This window comes from Camponotus floridanus, unplaced genomic scaffold (assembly GCF_003227725.1).
Source record: "Camponotus floridanus strain SB8 unplaced genomic scaffold, Cflo_v7.5 scaffold22, whole genome shotgun sequence".
Classification (NCBI taxonomy): Eukaryota; Metazoa; Arthropoda; class Insecta; order Hymenoptera; family Formicidae; genus Camponotus; species Camponotus floridanus.
In genome coordinates, this window is record NW_020229348.1 from 1,890,048 (window position 1) to 1,907,110 (window position 17,063).

Sequence of the window (17,063 nt, forward strand, 5' to 3'; positions counted from 1 at the left end):
TGACCAATCAGGATAAAGAAATTTTCGCACCGATTGGTCAATCTAACGCTTTGTAAATGCTGAGAGCATTTATTGGATTAACCAATAGGTGCAAAGATTTCTTTATTCTAATTCTCAATTAAATGCTTTTATCATTTACAACGTCAAAATGAAAGCAACTATAAAAAAGCGAACATTTTTATGTGACAGCTAACGGCAAAATTAAAGGACAGATATTAAAAAAAAAAAAAAAAAAAAAAAAACAAGATGTTTCTCCTAGCGACCGCTTCTCCTTATATATAAATTTGCGATCACAACTTCCGGTTTCACATAATCACGATGCACGAATATCTAGACACGCGACGCTATTTGAATTTTCACGTGTCGAATCAGATGTTGTAACGTCAAATGTCTCGTATGTGAAGGTTAGATTACGAGGGGCGAGATATAGGATTGTTTTCTTTACTCTTCGTACAATCCTGTGTTAGACAGGACAAGAGCGTAATGTTTTCTTTCTTCGGATTAAATATACAATATACATACAAAAATATATATACTATATATACGCAACGTCAGCGCCATTTTGGAAAATTACTCTTTTTCAAACGGCAAGTGTCAAATGTCGATACTCGTCGCGTGTCGTCGCGCGCTATCGTTTTGAATTTGTTGTTTTTTTCTATTATGAGATACATCACCATTTGAGGTATTACCGGCTAGCGAACAAAAAAAATACGTTTCGTATCGTCGCGATATTCTCGCGGAAAAGAAGCGTTGCACGATTCGCGCGCGAGAGAGAGAGAGAGTGAGAGAGAGAGAGAGGAGTAAAAGAGAAAGAGAGCGAGAAACGTAAGAGAGCGGATGCGAGAGGAGGCCGGCGGGCGTAACGACTCTGCGGCGGCGGCGATCACGCGTGCACATATCTGCTTTAGCCCCGAGCGTTGAAATAACTAATCGACAAAACGGCTGCGGGAAAAAAGTCGACCAGGAAGATGGCGGATTCCGAGGAACTGGAGGTGAGTGAGTGCGCGTTGTAAACAACGAGCGTCGCGCACGAATTATTCGTATCGGGTCGCATCGCATCGCGTCGCGTCGCGTCGTGTCGCGTCGCATCGCCTATTGTCACGTTCATTTCCGGGTCGAATGTCACACCGTGGCGGGCGATCTTCACGTGGCGGGACACTACGCGTAATAAGGTAGCGGTCTACCGCGTTCGAGTGGAGATCGGAAGCGGATCGCGACGTCCCCGACGTCGTCGACGCGTTGTCGGCTCGATTCGGTTTCGTTGGCGCGCTCGTGCTTCCTAGCGTTATCGTACGATTCGGCTATCTACACGGTGTGGGATTATTACACGGCGCATCGGGCTGGATCAACCGTGCGGAACGGACAAACATTATTGGTAAATCGCAGCGTCGAGCTACCCCTTCCCGCAGATCGCGCGATGAGAATGCGAGCGATCGCTGGCCCTCGTTCGTGAAAATCTACATGGGTAACCTAACACTTGATCGTCCTGCTCCGAAACTCCGCTGTTATTGTTCGTCCCGACGTTGCACTCCCGCGATCGATGCATCGGTGGATTGAGAGGATCCGTCACTTTCCGGGGATTTCGTTTCGCACCGTGGCGACTGACGAACCGCAGTTGATCGAAATATCACGTGTTGCCATGTCATCCATGTGACACTGGCGATTGGCTTTATAAATATATTCAAGTAAATGAATCGAATGTTGCAATGGGATTATGTGTCTCTCTGTGCGATTGGGGTTCTTTTAAATGGAAGAAAATAATTCCTCCTCGCAATATCGCACTGCCAGAATCTTTGTTAGAGAAGCACTATGTTTTGATAGGTAGTAATATTTTTGTATATGCATCATGTATATAGTTCCTTTGATTCATTATCTATATGAAGATTATCCTGGAGACTTCATTGATGGGATATATACGGCAATGTTTTCATTACAGAATATGGTATTAAGTTTTCGAGTATCTGAGCTTCAGATGCTTCTTGGTTTTGCTGGTAGAAATAAATCTGGCAGGAAGAACGAATTACAAGGGCGTGCGTTGGAATTATTACGCTTAAGATCGCATCCAGCTATTCGATTAAAGATACGTGAATTGTATAAGACAATACAGTAAGTGAAAGTCTAAATATCTAAACTGTCTCAGTGAAGTGTCTGTAGAAAATATCCGATTAGTCTTCAAATTATGTATATATCATCGCATCAGTTGGTTTTATAAAATTGATGCAATAAGTAAGATGAGAAAAGCTTGATTGCTACATTGAGGGAGGATACATTTTTTTTTAAGTTTTTTTGTCATCTTAAATCTAAAAAGAAATATTTTCCATAGAGCGGATCAAATGGCAGCGCATCAAATGTATAGTCAAACTGGTAATTCCACCGAGTCACAAATCGACCAAAATATGCATAACAGAAATTATTATTCGACAAGGTAAATACATAATTTCAATAATCAAATATATAACTTGATGCATATTTTGTATATATGCTTAAAAATAATAATATTTAAACAAAAATATATATATTTTAGACAAGCGATTAGTCAACAACAACAGCAACAGGCATCTGTTTCTGCTGGGAAAGAGTTACCTCCGGCTCATCAAGCATCTATGCCTCAAGCACCCAGGACCACTCCAGTATATCCGACAAGTGGTTATACCAATGTAACACCGCAGGTGAGCACTTTATATGCATATTATTATGCATAAAAAATTAAACATTTTATCTCCAAGTGCTGTTAATCGTTGGTTGGCAAAAAAAACAGAGAGAGTATATATTTTATCGAGGTTGGATATTTAATTTGCAGTTTTTATTTAACTTTCGATAAATCCAACATTGATCAATTTTTTATTCATAACTTTCTTATTAATCAGGCTTAATATATTGAACATATATAATTATTATTATTTATTCCGTTTAGAAACGGAAAAACAATCTTTTTCATATACATTTTTTCATTGGTTGCTGAATGAATTTAAGAAGCAAATTGATTCACCAATGAGATTGGTGTAAGCAATCGTATAAGAAATTTTAACATAATTGGATTTGACATTTAAGACATTTTGAAATAGCAAACAGTATAATATGTTAGGCATAATTTGTCCCATACATGTTATCGTGTTAAAAAGTGTTACAATTAAGTGTTACAATTAATTAAAGTGTTAGAAAGAAGTGTTAAAATTACCTATGGACATTTCAAGAAAGTATAAATGTTTTTTAACAGGTGAGTCTATTTCTCTATCTCTACATAATATTATTTATTAATGCTAATTATTTATATACATTAAAATTATATAAGCACACCACACCACACCATACCCCCTCCCATCCACCCACCCACACACACACACACACATATATGTAATTGTATATTTATTTAACGTATATACCTACACACATTCAAAATATATATATATATATATATATATATATATATATGCATATATACATACATATATACATGCATATATACATACATACATACATACATGTATATTCATTTATTTATTTATATTTGAAACAAGATGCATAGTAATGAAGTTGCATAGTAAAATGTAAGTATATAATGACTTATATTTTTTATTATTATGTAATATATATCATGTATTATATAATAATAATAATAGTAATTAAAACTTGTGCACATGTGTAGAAGAATGAAGAAACATGAAGACAAAAAGGAGAATAATATATCCACTCAATATATATATATCGGCAGAAGTGTCACACTCTTAATCTGCATACTGGCAGCAGTGTTCCATATTACTGTTTGTGAAGACAACAAACAGGAACTAATTGAATTAATATTAATGGATTTAATAATAAAAAAATGCATTAAGATTATAGTCACAATAAAAAATAAAGGATAAAAGATAAATCAAGAAATTTATATCATACAGTTAAGAAAAGTGATGTAAATAGAAATATGCAAAATTGGCATGGAATGAGCCTCAATAAATTTAACAATAATATACATTTATTTCTTTTACATCTTTTTGTCTTTGTTTTTCTTATTGTGTAATATTTTTTTGTGTAATTTCTTTTTTGTTGAAGTGCACTTTTTTATATTTTATAAATTATAAAATGTATTATTATTTATATACTTATATATAATACAATTATTTATATGAAATTAGTTTGATATTGTATATATTAAGTCTTTTTCAGGTATCACGAAAAAGGAGGAGAAAAAAACCAGATATTGGACGAAAAAGTAAAGCAACAAAGAACGCAATACGCAGTCGAAATAGAAAACAAGAATCAACAGCAAGTAATTCTACATCAAGCAACGAACAGACATCAGACATAGCAAGAAAGCAATTGTTACATAATTTATGCAATAATACGGTAAAAAAATATGTAGCTTTTAAAAAAATTGAAATAAAAGTTTTTTTGAAAAAACTCCCGACTGCTGCCAACAATAATTTAAAATTTAATTTAATTAAAATAAACAAGTACATGTAACAATAAAAAATATAAAAAGTAAAAATAAAAAATTAAAAAGATAAATTTTAAAATTATGTAATAAAAATGTAATAAAAAATTATGTAATTAAAACATCCAAAGAAGTTGTTATGTAAAAATATTATAATATTAATAAAATGTAATAAATATAAGAAGAGTTAAAAGCTTAGAAAAGTTTGAAATAATATTCATCCATAAGTATTAATATAATTATATATAATTAGAATTATTAAATAAAGTATATTTTAAAATGACATAAATACTTGATTATTTATTTAAATTTCTCGTCTATATCCAGCACTATATGAAGATTTTTTTTTAGAAAGGATTAAAATTTTATAATTCAATAAAGAGAGATGAATTACTTTATACTATAATTGCATATTTTACAAGAGCAGTCGGGAGAAACTTCAAACTTTTCTAAGTGCTTAACTTATTAAATATTTTTTTAATAAATTTTTCGATTAATTAGTAATTAAATTTATTTTAAATATACCTAATTTTATTTTTCTTTTATGTTATTAACATTATGATTCAACATAATAACTTTTTTGATTTTAATTAATAATTTTTAATATATAATTTACGTGAATGATAAAGAATAAAAATAGATAGTAGATGTTATAATTTTTCATCGTGCGATGTGTGTGTGCGTGCGTGTATGTATGAATTATTGAAATAATAGATTACAGAATACATTAGAAAAATATTTTTAATTTTTTTTTTTCAGCGTACTGCAAATACAGGATATAATCCATATCCATACCCCACTAAAGTCTTACCAACACCATTACAAATACAACCTACGAGCCAATATCCGGTTCATCCAGATGTTAGACTGAAAAAACTTCCATTTTTCGACTTATTAGGCGAATTATTGAAACCTTCTAGTTTAATGCCACAAGGATCTATGAGAATACAAGAAAATACATTCTTATTTCATTTGACTCCGCAACAAGCAACTGATATTGCCAGCTCTCGCGACTGTCGTACTGGTAGTAAAATGGATTATGTTGTACAAGTATGTTGATAACTTCGCATGTGAAATATATCCTTTAAATTGTTGAAAAAAAAGAATGTGTGCATAAAAATTTAAGATATATTTAGTAGTATCTTTTCATGTTTTTATCAAGGTCAAGTACAATTTATGTTTCATTTAGGTACAAATGCGATTTTGTTTACAAGAAACATCATGCGAGCAGGAAGATTATTTTCCGCCAAATATTGGAGTAAAAGTGAATGGAAAACTATGTCCCTTACCTGTAAGTTAAATTTATACATGTCTTTCAAATTTCTATATATAAATGCTATAATATGCAAAAATGTGAAATATTAAATATTTTTTTGAGTAATATTTAAATAATCTGATAAATCATTCATAGAAAATAATGTCAAGAGTTGTAACTCTTTCAGAATCCTATACCTACTAATAAACCAAGTGTAGAACCGAAGAGACCACCACGTCCTGTCAATATCAGCCCTTTGGTAAAACTGTCTCCTACAGTCGGGAACGAAATCCGCGTTACATGGTCGGCTGATTATGGTAGACGATACGCAATCGCGGTGTATCTCGTTAAAAAATTAACCAGCGCAGAATTACTCATTAGATTAAAAAACAGAGGCCCAAGGCAATCTGATTATACTAGAGGATTAAGTAAGCAATTTACGATTATAACCACTATTAGAATTGCTAGATAAATTATTATTACGAAAATAATTATAAATTATTTTACAGTTAAGGAGAAATTAAATGAAGATGCAGATAGCGAAATAGCTACTACGTCGTTAAGAGTATCATTAGCTTGCCCTTTAGGAAAGATGAGGATGTGTACGCCGTGTCGCGCATCAACGTGTTCACATTTGCAATGTTTCGATGCTTCTCTGTTTCTTCAAATGAACGAACGGAAGCCTACTTGGAATTGTCCGGTTTGTGACAAGCCAGCGCTCTATGATACTCTCGTGATTGACGGATATTTCCAGGAAGTTCTTAATTCAAATAAGTTACTGCCAGACGTAAATGAGATTCAGTTGTTACAAGACGGTTCGTGGGAGAACTTAGTGTTGAAGAAAGAGAAAGATAAGGAGAAAACTGAAACAAAAGAACCAGCTGATTCGCGGGATAATAAAATTGATGTAGACACTGTGGATTTAGGTAAGAGAAAATATATAAGATAATATATAAGATAATGTATAATAATAACACAAATTTTAGAGACCTAATATCTTGTGAACGAAAAGCTAAAAAGATTTATTAATTATTAAATTTGAGATTTCTCTAATTTAATTCAAGTTACTTGAAATATTTTTGTTGAATAATCAGTATTGCAAGTAATGTAATATTTTATTTATTTAGATGAAAGTAATCCTACTACTCCAGCACCAAAAGAGAAGAAGCGCGCTGTTATTATTGATTTGATATCAGATAGTGATGATGATGATGAAGATAACACACCGACTCAAAGTACAAAGAAACCAGCTAGTGGTATTTCATCGCCTAAGAAACCACAGACTAGCTCTATTAGTAGTACGAGCGAATCACCAGAATACATGATAATTGATTTAGAATAAACAATTGTGTGATATTACACATACTACAGTTTTTATCAAAATTATTTTTTTTATGAAGAGCTCAAGCTTTCCTTTTTTATTTATTATTAAACCTAATTGAAATTTAATCGATATTTCATGCATTTATATTTATTTAATTGCTTTTGAGGGAATTCAAAATGCATAAGATTTTTATTTTTGTTAATTTTAATATAACATTATGTATAATGATAAATACAAATCATCTTTTAATCACTTTCACTGTCGGCAAACTAAAAATTGAATCTAATTTTACTACAAAAAATATATAATATAATTCTTATTTTGAAATATAATGATTATGTATAAATGAGAAAATTCTTATTTTTTTAAAACTTATTAAACATGATAAAATTTCTCATGATCAAACTGTCAAATTCATGCTTTAATCATCTTATTCCCAATTAGCTTGTTATTTATTTAAGTTCAACATGTTTGAAAAATATGTTTGAAAATACTTATTTTAATCATAATTAAGATCTTCTTGATCTCTTATTACAGTTATACTGAATTTATCAATGCAGTGAGCTATCGATGAGATTTATCGATGAGATTTATGATAAAAAAAAAAAACATTAAATATATCTCATAAATCTAATCTGGAATACTGACAAAATTAATTTACTTCGATATACGTAGTATGAAGAAGAAATTATGCCATTTTTTGCATCATGATCTAACATTGTAGCTATGAAGGACTGGAAGCCTTAATCAATGACTTAAGTTATGCCATTATTTAATTTTTGTATCATGATTAATATATGAACGGAGATTTCAAGTAGAAAAAAATTATGTGACTGGATAGTTGCTCACTATAAGCTTCTTACATATGTATTATAAATTTTGCCCTTACACTGATTGTGTTACCCTGATATCTGATAATATAGTGTTGCCTTCCCGCGTCCCTTTTTTGCGGATATACTTCAACGGGTGGCGAATATATCTGCAATAAAAGGACGCGGGGATGTAACAATATTATAACAATTATGTTCACTCAAAGGAGAAAAATGTTTTTATTGCGGCGATTATTTAATATTTCGCTTTTTTGAGGAGAATGGAGAAATTATTTTCATTAAGAAATATGGATAAATTTGGTTGGCAGATATATGTAGATGTAGAGAGCGAAAGTGTCTGTGTATATGTTGTGCCAAGTGTATTTAAAAGAGTGTAATGTGTTACTATTGAATGGAGGGATGTGATGTGTTACTGTATTTTTTTTACATTCGAATCACTTTAACATGATAATAATTAACTACTCTAAATTAAAAGTTACATTCGGTGGATGCATGTAATTGCGTAATGATATACCAGAGAGTCGTTGGTCCACAGGGTGTCGGGTGTCGTACAGACTAGGAGCTTGACCTATTATTCCTAATGTACCACCAATGCACGCGATAGTGAATACCCAAAGAAAGAATCTGTCCAGAACCATAGCTACGAATTTCCAATCTTCTATGACCTGTGAGAACATAGATGGATTCTTTAAAAATGTGACAAGACTTTTTATAATTAAAATTACTCCTATCGATATTGTATACATGATTATATAGATATATTGATATATGATAGATATATATTGATAGACATTGTAAAAAATATATAGTTATATACTATATCACATATAAAACAAATGTTTAGAGAAGAGCCGAGCTAAAGTGAATAAGAGAATTATGATGACGATGCGAAAATATGCGAATGTTAAAAAACGGATTTTTTACCTCATTATCTTTGTCCGCATCTTTTATGTGTTGAGCAATGAAACGCACACCCTTGAGAGCTGATATGACATCTGGGGATAAATGTTTCGGCATCGTATTTTCGCTGTCAGTAACTGAAACAATGTATTGTCAATATCAATTTTTTTGTAAGACTTTAATTTCTTTCTCGTCGCTCAACAATACGTTTAAGATTTATATCATTTATATCTTTAATAATGCAAATTATATTGTTTAAATGCATTAAGCAATATGTTTGGGAAATTATATATATAATCGATGTTTTATTATTTTATTTTCACGAATATCTTAATGTAAAATTGTATGTAATAAAAGTATGACTAAATTTTCGTATAAATTTAATATCTCTTTATGTTAGAAAAGTAATCCAATAGTACAATGTTACGAAAAAAAAATTCTTAAGAATTAAAATATATACTCTTAAGAATTAAAATATATAAATAAAAAAACCACAATACAAAAAATATATTACCTGATGCATGTGGCACGTGTCGTGCCTCATCATCTCTAATACTCTTGTATGTAGAAGTGACGCTTTCGAATGCATCTGGGCTTCCTTTCAATTCCAAAGGATAATCGCTTACACTATCGAAAATTAAAGAATTAAAAACGAGCAAAGCATCTAAAATCAATATGTCAACGCTTAAATGAAGCATTTTAACTCAAATTAATATGCTGCAAAATTCTTATTTTTAATGGCAATATATTCTTATTATAACTATATTCTATATCCAATACAATTTTTCAATATAACTTTATACAATGTAGTTTCATGATAATATATGTTATTTTTTTAATAATATATTAAAATAATATATTTAAATTTTTTGGAATAATATATTAAAAAATATGAAAGATATTTTTTTTCTTATCAAATTTAATAACAGCACATTCTCTTAATAAAAAATGATACATGTATATTGAAAGATATTTTAAAAATTACAGTTAAATATATTTTTAGGCTATTATAAACTTACAAACATTTTTAAATTCAATTAATGTTTAATGGAAAATTGTTACCTGAAATCTATTTCATTAGTATATGCGCTATCCATATAAGTATCATCATATTCTGGCGTAGAGTATGGTGTGCGACGCATCATTAATACTCTCGGCATCCAATTTAGAAACACTTGTCTCACCCACGGCGACATATTATGCGTAGAAGGCGATCTACATTATTTAATTCATTAAAGGCATTCATAATTATAAAGTAACGAATTTTAACATGCAATTGTATTTATTTTCATATATTATGACTTTATTATATACACACACACATATATACACGTACACATGCGTAACTTACCGGAAATGTACATTTAAGACGCACACTGTAATCCAAATGGATAGAGTAACTAAAATCATGGTGAACAATAGATATTTTCCAAGTAAAGGTATAGCCAACGATGTTGGGGGAATAATCTCGGCTAATAGCAAGAAGAACACCGTCAATGAGAGAAGAATGGAAGAACACAATGATACCTGCGTAATAATACGAAGCAATTATGACAATTATATAATAAAATAGAATTAAGCATTTCCTGTCAAAAAATATTTACTATAAAATTCGTGGCTACTTCGTTGACGTGTTATATTTTCGTTCGTTATCTATGTCAAAATACGTTAACAGAGATTACAACTCGGTGTAACAAACTTCCAAAACAAAATAAACTTTCGCGATTCTTTAATAATTCTAAAATTCGAAAGATAAAATACTTGCCTTTTCACCAGAATCGCTGGGCAAATAAAAAACCAACACCGTTAAAAACGTGATGCCAACGCATGGGATAATAAGATTAACAGTATAAAATAGAGTTTTTCTTCTCATCGTAATATTGAATGTGATATCTATAATTAAACGACAATAAATATTATTTGTATCAAGTTATCCATGATAAAATTAAATGAAAATTTAATTTTCGCTCTATTATTAATGGAAATAATTAAAATGACCTAATTTTACTTTGTATAAAATTTAAAATATTATTAATTCTTTGCACATATATACCTGAATAAGGTTCCTCGCAACATGGATAATATTCTTCGTTGCGTGCTGCTGGTACTTCAAGAATATCCCATTCCACTGATAAATAAAAATCGCTGAGATCTATGCCGATTTCAACCAGATTGCTACCACCCTCTTGCTTCATATGTTTCAGATCTACCTGTAGACAAAAGATTTTATGAGCATGTTTTGAAATATTTTATTTAAACCAAGTGTAACCTAAAGACTTATAAAGTGATTAAGATTTATTACGATAAATATTATTCATGTAAGTGAAATTAGCGATTATGAATAATGAATATGTAATTTAAATAGAGATAAAGTATAAATAATTAATTAAATTAAAAATCATTGTAACAAAAATCTGTACAAGATATCTTAAAACTATAAAATATTCTTTTAATTTTAAAAAAGTTTTAATTGAAATCTAATTTGAAATCTTATATTTATCGGGAAATATTCATAATTTTTCACATTTTTATATATTTAATAACTATTACTATAATATATTATATACATATCATTTTAATTAAGTTTCAGATTTTACATTTTATTAGTGCAAAGAGTTTAATTTTAATTTTGATAGACAAACATTTATTTGAAAGCAACTGAACATGGTTTCGTTTTTCTATTTATTTTTATGAAAGTGATTTACAGAAAAAATTTTCTCATTTTTTCTTTGAAATAATGATTTTAAAGAATTAACAATATTCGATTACTTTAGAATATCCTATATTGTTTGCATAAATATGCAATGTTATAACCTGAGCACCGTTATAGGTCCACGAACCAAACTTCATAATACATGATTGCTCATCAAATGGGAAATATTCCACGTTAATCTCACAAGACGACTTGTAAATAGCCGGCGGTTTCCAGTATACCTCGCCAGTATATTTCAGAGTGGCCTTTGTCATTAGTGTTACTTCGTAATTTCCATCTGCGCTGTAACAACACAAACAAGAAAAGATTAGAAAATTCAAAATTAGTATTTCTGCATAACACTTCGTTTTTTCAAATTGATTAAATAAATTTCTCAGTTCTCTCTGTGAACAATCGCGAATAAATTTCCTTGTTATTCGGAGAAAATTTGACGTAGATTTTTCAATTTTATTTCATAAAAATTCCGTTACAATTTACTTGTTGTATAACACAATGTCCGGAAGCCATATGTTTTCGGAAGGCACGTATAACATTTCTATACCACCATACTCCTGTGGATTCCATTCCAATTTGTAGTCATACCATTTCTGTAAAGAGTAAATAGAGTTTGTAAGTCTGCCTATAACAGCCGAAATATTATCATAAGTAAGTAGAAGAAAATGATATAAAACTGTAGATATTACCTGCTCTACCCAGACATTCGTTGTCATAACTTGATTCTTTAGATTCTGAAATGTGTTAATCATTAGTTTCCCACGAGATTCTTAAATATAACTTAAATAAATTAAGTATATAAAATGAAAAACAATGAATTGAATTTCAAAATATTGTTTTAGTAAGATAGCATTGTCTATATACCATTTCTATTAATTGCGACAACTTTAAGTTAAGCCCAACTGTTAAAGTATTCGTATTATTACGAACAGGACGTATCAATCTATTGTAATTGGACAGTAAATCGTCGTAAAGTCTCTTTGTATCAGGATTTGCTTCGTAAACTTTGCCTCCTGTATAAAAGAATATTTATTGAAATATTAGTTGTAATTATTTTTTGAAACGATATAGAAATAGAATATTATATATAGCTACATTATATATAATTCTATCGAGAGATTTTTGTATTTTTGAGAAATAGGAATTTTAAAGATATATCCTTTTTAAATTGACTGCAACTCAATGTTCTGTATGTATATTAAAAATATATTTTAATAATTAAACAAAACACATTTAAAATATTTCTCTTACAATGCTAAGATTTTTTCAATAGTAAATTTATCGTTTCAATACATAATGTGACAGAAGGACACATGATTAACGTAGCTATCTTATTAGGAATTTAGAAGATTTGAGATTTATTCGTTTTCATAATAGAACAAATGTAACTGAACATCATCGACGTTTTCCAATGAATCATTTTATCTGATAATCAACTTACCGTAAATGATACTGAAGACATTGAGCAAAACTGTGAGCACTGACGTCCGCATCTTCCGTATTGTTTACAAACGCGTGTGAAAGTAGGGCACTGACGAATACACCCCGTGCGAAATCTTCGGAGCTCTCTGACACGTGTACCTTGGCAGTAGTCTTACAGTTAAATGGTGTACAAAAAAACGGCAAGCGAAAACAAAAGCGCTTAAGATGCCGAATGGTGGCGTGCGATCAGCGAAACGTCGGGCGGCCAGCATCCCACTGGTCCACGATCGATATCTGAACTTGCCGCCATGATATTTTCACTGTCTGTTCAGGGAGCGACTTGTTCCACTTGCGCGCCGGAACAGGGTTTGTCTGCATCTGCGCGTTTCGCAGGACGAAGGCGGCAGCGTGACTCCAAAATGCATTCAAGCTGTCGCGATGAGAGACTGAGAGCTTTTAAAAGCTAAGAATTGAAATTCAATCCGCTGCATAATTTCGGTGAGTTCAATTTCCGATGCTATGCAGACGTATGCGGAAAAGTATTTTACGCCAATCGTCGTCTCTTCATTCCCATGAATAAACATTGGAATTATTTATATCCATCGAAAGCTAATCACGATGAAGTAATGTTAAACAGAACTGTATGTATTATTTATATATTTCTCTTTTATATTAACTATATATATTATTTGTACATATCTTTTATTACTCTAGTGTTGTTAACTATTATTATTATAACAATTTATTATAACAATTTTTTATAAGTATCATAATGATCAAATAATTCTTATTCAATTAAATTTATAAAAAACTTTCATAAAAAATATTCATAAAAAACTTTCATAAAAAATATTTCTCTTAATTTTATAAATCTTCATCAACTTTATATTATATAATTTTTTTTTAACTTTTATTCAATTATAATATTCAATTATAAATTCATTCAAACATGACAGTTTAATTTTATAAAAACTTAGTTATTTTGTATGATTTCATTTATATTCATTTATTGAGTGATAAAATCAAAATATTTTTCTAAAAAATGTTATTAATATTATTTTAAAAAATGTCTAAACATATGTAATTAGAAGTTGAAATACTTGAAAATATCACTTTCTAAATTTTTTTTCTGTTAAATTTCAAGAAGATTTTATTCGATTATTTAAATTTGTGCTATGTGTATAATTATTTCATTACATAATTATATTTAATTATATATATTATATAATTACATTTAATTATATAAATTACATTATATAATTATATTTATTTATATATTATATTATAAAATTTTAATGCTCTTGAAAGTTTTATTAAAGGAAGATCGTAATTTTCTTTGATAATAAAAAACAGGTAGACAAAAATAATTTATTAGAGGAATGGAACATCAAATATATATATATATATATATATACGTATATATGTATATATATTTAACTGTCAGTGAGATTGCGAGCAAAATAAATTTCACATATATCTTCAAATGAATGTCAATTCCAGCTTAACGATGAAATACCGACGCGTAGGGGGTAAGTGGTGCCACGCGATTGTATCCCACTTCGTATCCTTGTTCGTCCGTTCGTACGGCCTGCACTAAATTCTAATATGGAAATATGTCATGGCATTTGCGCGGATTAGTGCCAATAAATCGATTTTTGGCATCGAGTAACACCGCCAAATCCGCGTCGAAAGTCGCGCGCCAAGCGAAACGCGGTAACACCAAAATTCCATTTGGATTTATCAAGATCCGCGTCATTTAATGTGCGGTTGGATAAATTTCTTAAAAGCTATCTGTCACGTGAAAGCGAGATCCCAATTTAGAGGAACCGCCGCGCCGGAGAGATCGTTCGCCGAAGAGGACAATCGAGACTTGAGATGCGACTTTCGCTCAACATTCCGGAGAGAGACGACGACGCAGATTTGTGTTCATAATACCGTCGGATAACGCGTCGTATTTCCTCAAGGACGGTGCAATTATGGCTAACATCTATCCTGGGTGATGCGATATCCTTGGACGTCGTGGCGTCTAAAAGCTACTTTTGCGTATCCGAAATCGATCGATTCATTTGATATTAGGGACTCAAGATGAATGTGAAATTGGCCAAATTTACCTCGATACATACACATTATATATATAAATATAATATTTCTTGATTTACTAAGATATCTTGCTGATAATAAATTTATACCGCGCGTGTGCTTTTGAGGAGAAGAAAGAGAAAGAGGGGGAGACGTATGTTGGGGCAAATCGAATGTGCTTAAGTTCTGAGTGCTTTAGATACTTGCTCATCTACTTACGCCACTGTTAAAACGAACGAGGAAGACAACTTTCACAAACACACACACATGCACACGCATACGCGCGTAAATACACTCAATTTATCCATGCATTATGTCTTAGACTTTGAATATATATATTTTGAATATACTGTACATTTGAATATACTTTGAATCATACTTTAAATATACATTTATTAACAAAGGGAATAGCATTTTGCGTGTTCAACAATTATATTTAATCAATGTTGGTTGCAGCTTCTTGATGTGAAAATTTTTTAATAAAATTTATTTTGTTTTTTTCGTGCAAAAGCGTTGAAAAGATGAAATATTCAAATGTTTTTTCTACTGAATAAACAAGAGTAGTTTTGCGTAATCATTTATGAATATATATGAATTAATAATTATAAATTATACATCGGGAACGCATATTTAATATGTGCACTTTAAATGTGTAAATCATCCCTCCTTAAAAAATTTTTTGTATTGTTAGAAAAAACCTTAATACATATCTCATTTAAATTGATATTAATAATATAATTAATAATGTACACTTAGATTTTATGAGATCCTTTGAAATTCTCTCTTAGCGAAAACGAGGCGTCAATAATCTCGAGTTATAACCGACCAAACAAAAGGAAAATCTGTCGCGAACAAAGTTTCAAAGAAATAAATAGATGAAACCATACTTTTCATTAACTTCGAGTGAATTAGAATCTGAAGTTCATTCTTAGAAGCAAAGTTTTATATAATGTTGAAAGTTAAAAAGTAGACGAGATACAAATGATGTTCTCTCGATATTTTCGCTAAAATCGACTTGAGCTGATCAGAGAATCCGTTAAAATTAAGATTGGGAAAAAGGGGAGGAAAAAGAAGATGAAAGGGCTTGTGGGGAATACACGGCGGTATAGCGGAGAATATTTACTCGGAGAAAATTCGCGACCATACAAGATCTTACACGAGGCGATGTCGCAAGAAAGTGACGTTCCCCGAAGTCGGGACGGTGACCAGGAACGATGTCCGAGACGTGCGATCGACGGGCGCCGATTATCGATCAAGAGTACGTAAACACATACACATCTACGGACGCGCACACTAGGCCGAGGCACTTAGCGTATGTTTGTTTAGTGCCTTTTACGACTATATCGGTGAGAGGGTCCCCATGTGTTAAAGCAGGGGCCAGTGTCTGGCATGTAGCTGGGGAGTCCTGCGGCGCCGCGCTTCGAGAGAGGGTCATTTATAACTGTTATCGTGAAACTTACTAGCCCACTTACTACCCTCCGCTGTCTGTTCCCTTCCCGCCCGCCCGCTGCACAGCAACAGCAGCAGCCATTCCATCACGGTTTCTTTTATCCACCGATCGTGTATATCGCGCGACCAACGGGCACACCATCCACTCTGAGTAATGACACCCCTGGACACGATCGATGGATCGTGTGCCCCGCTGTCTGCTTTTATAATTTTTGCATTTTGCCAGACGATCCGGGGCGGCCAAAACGCGCTAACGTTAATCCATTGTCGACGTGGACTAACACGCTCCGTCGTTGTTTTTGTCGATGTGATACCGCTGTTGGCGCTAAAAATTTGTCTTGTGTAATCAATTTTGTCGATATATACGGGAATAGTTCTTTTAAATAATTAAATACGGACGCGAATTAATGCAATCCCGATCAACAATAAAATCTATTAGAATATGTATTAAGCATTGTAATAATTAATGAGCTAATTGTGTTGTATAAAAGATTGAATTAATCTGTCGTAAACGCATGCAATATCGTTAATGAATAATATAATCCGCTCATCGAAATAAAGAGTATTATTTGCTTGCAATTTCCATAATTCTCTGGCTTTTAACTCTAAAGATCTAATAACTGTCCAAAGTATATATATGCTTTAATTATTAGGAATAATTACATCAT

General features: G+C 31.3%; 2 protein-coding genes across 5 annotated transcripts; one reads left to right on the plus strand and one right to left on the minus strand.

Annotated features, from left to right (window-relative positions):
• The first annotated feature begins 694 nt into the window (after positions 1 to 694).
• On the plus strand, positions 695 to 7,045 carry LOC105250903 (E3 SUMO-protein ligase PIAS2). 4 transcript variants are annotated; one of them, XM_011257261.3, is made up of 10 exons: positions 695 to 992; positions 1,937 to 2,106; positions 2,324 to 2,425; positions 2,525 to 2,669; positions 4,162 to 4,341; positions 5,189 to 5,479; positions 5,619 to 5,720; positions 5,872 to 6,112; positions 6,194 to 6,610; positions 6,812 to 7,045. In XM_011257261.3, the coding sequence occupies exons 1-10, from the start codon at positions 969 to 971 to the stop codon at positions 7,024 to 7,026; spliced, it is 1,887 nt and encodes a 628-aa protein (XP_011255563.1). In that variant the 5' UTR covers positions 695 to 968; the 3' UTR covers positions 7,027 to 7,045. The 4 variants fall into 4 exon arrangements, with proteins under 4 accessions (XP_011255563.1, XP_011255566.1, XP_011255565.1 ...); XM_011257262.3 differs by lacking the exon at positions 695 to 992 and adding an exon at positions 1,029 to 1,821; XM_011257264.3 differs by lacking the exon at positions 1,937 to 2,106 and having other exon boundaries at positions 696 to 992.
• Positions 7,046 to 7,363: 318 nt separating this feature from the next.
• LOC105250905 (acetylcholine receptor subunit beta-like 2) lies at positions 7,364 to 13,197 on the minus strand. The gene is made up of 12 exons (XM_011257271.3): positions 12,887 to 13,197; positions 12,310 to 12,458; positions 12,135 to 12,179; positions 11,929 to 12,038; positions 11,553 to 11,733; positions 10,792 to 10,948; positions 10,504 to 10,631; positions 10,090 to 10,265; positions 9,801 to 9,953; positions 9,253 to 9,365; positions 8,763 to 8,875; positions 7,364 to 8,503 (listed from the first exon to the last, which is right to left on the minus strand). Exons 1-12 carry the CDS (start codon positions 12,936 to 12,938, stop codon positions 8,297 to 8,299), a joined length of 1,584 nt encoding a protein of 527 aa, XP_011255573.1. The 5' UTR covers positions 12,939 to 13,197; the 3' UTR covers positions 7,364 to 8,296.
• Between the last annotated feature and the right edge of the window lie 3,866 nt (positions 13,198 to 17,063).

Excerpts from the sequence above, each read along its gene's own strand:
- LOC105250903 (XM_011257261.3), top strand. The coding sequence starts at position 969 with ATGGCGGATTCCGAGGAACTGGAG. Across the intron at positions 993-1,936 it reads CGGATTCCGAGGAACTGGAG|AATATGGTATTAAGTTTTCG; the intron begins GTGAGTGAGTGC and ends TTTTCATTACAG. Across the intron at positions 2,426-2,524 it reads AGAAATTATTATTCGACAAG|ACAAGCGATTAGTCAACAAC; the intron begins GTAAATACATAA and ends TATATATTTTAG.
- LOC105250905 (XM_011257271.3), bottom strand. The coding sequence starts at position 12,938 with ATGCGGACGTCAGTGCTCACAGTTTTGCTCAATGTCTTCAGTATCATT. Across the intron at positions 12,459-12,886 it reads TGTCTTCAGTATCATTTACG|GAGGCAAAGTTTACGAAGCA; the intron begins GTAAGTTGATTA and ends TCTTTTATACAG. Across the intron at positions 8,504-8,762 it reads ATGCGGACAAAGATAATGAG|GTCATAGAAGATTGGAAATT; the intron begins GTAAAAAATCCG and ends ATGTTCTCACAG.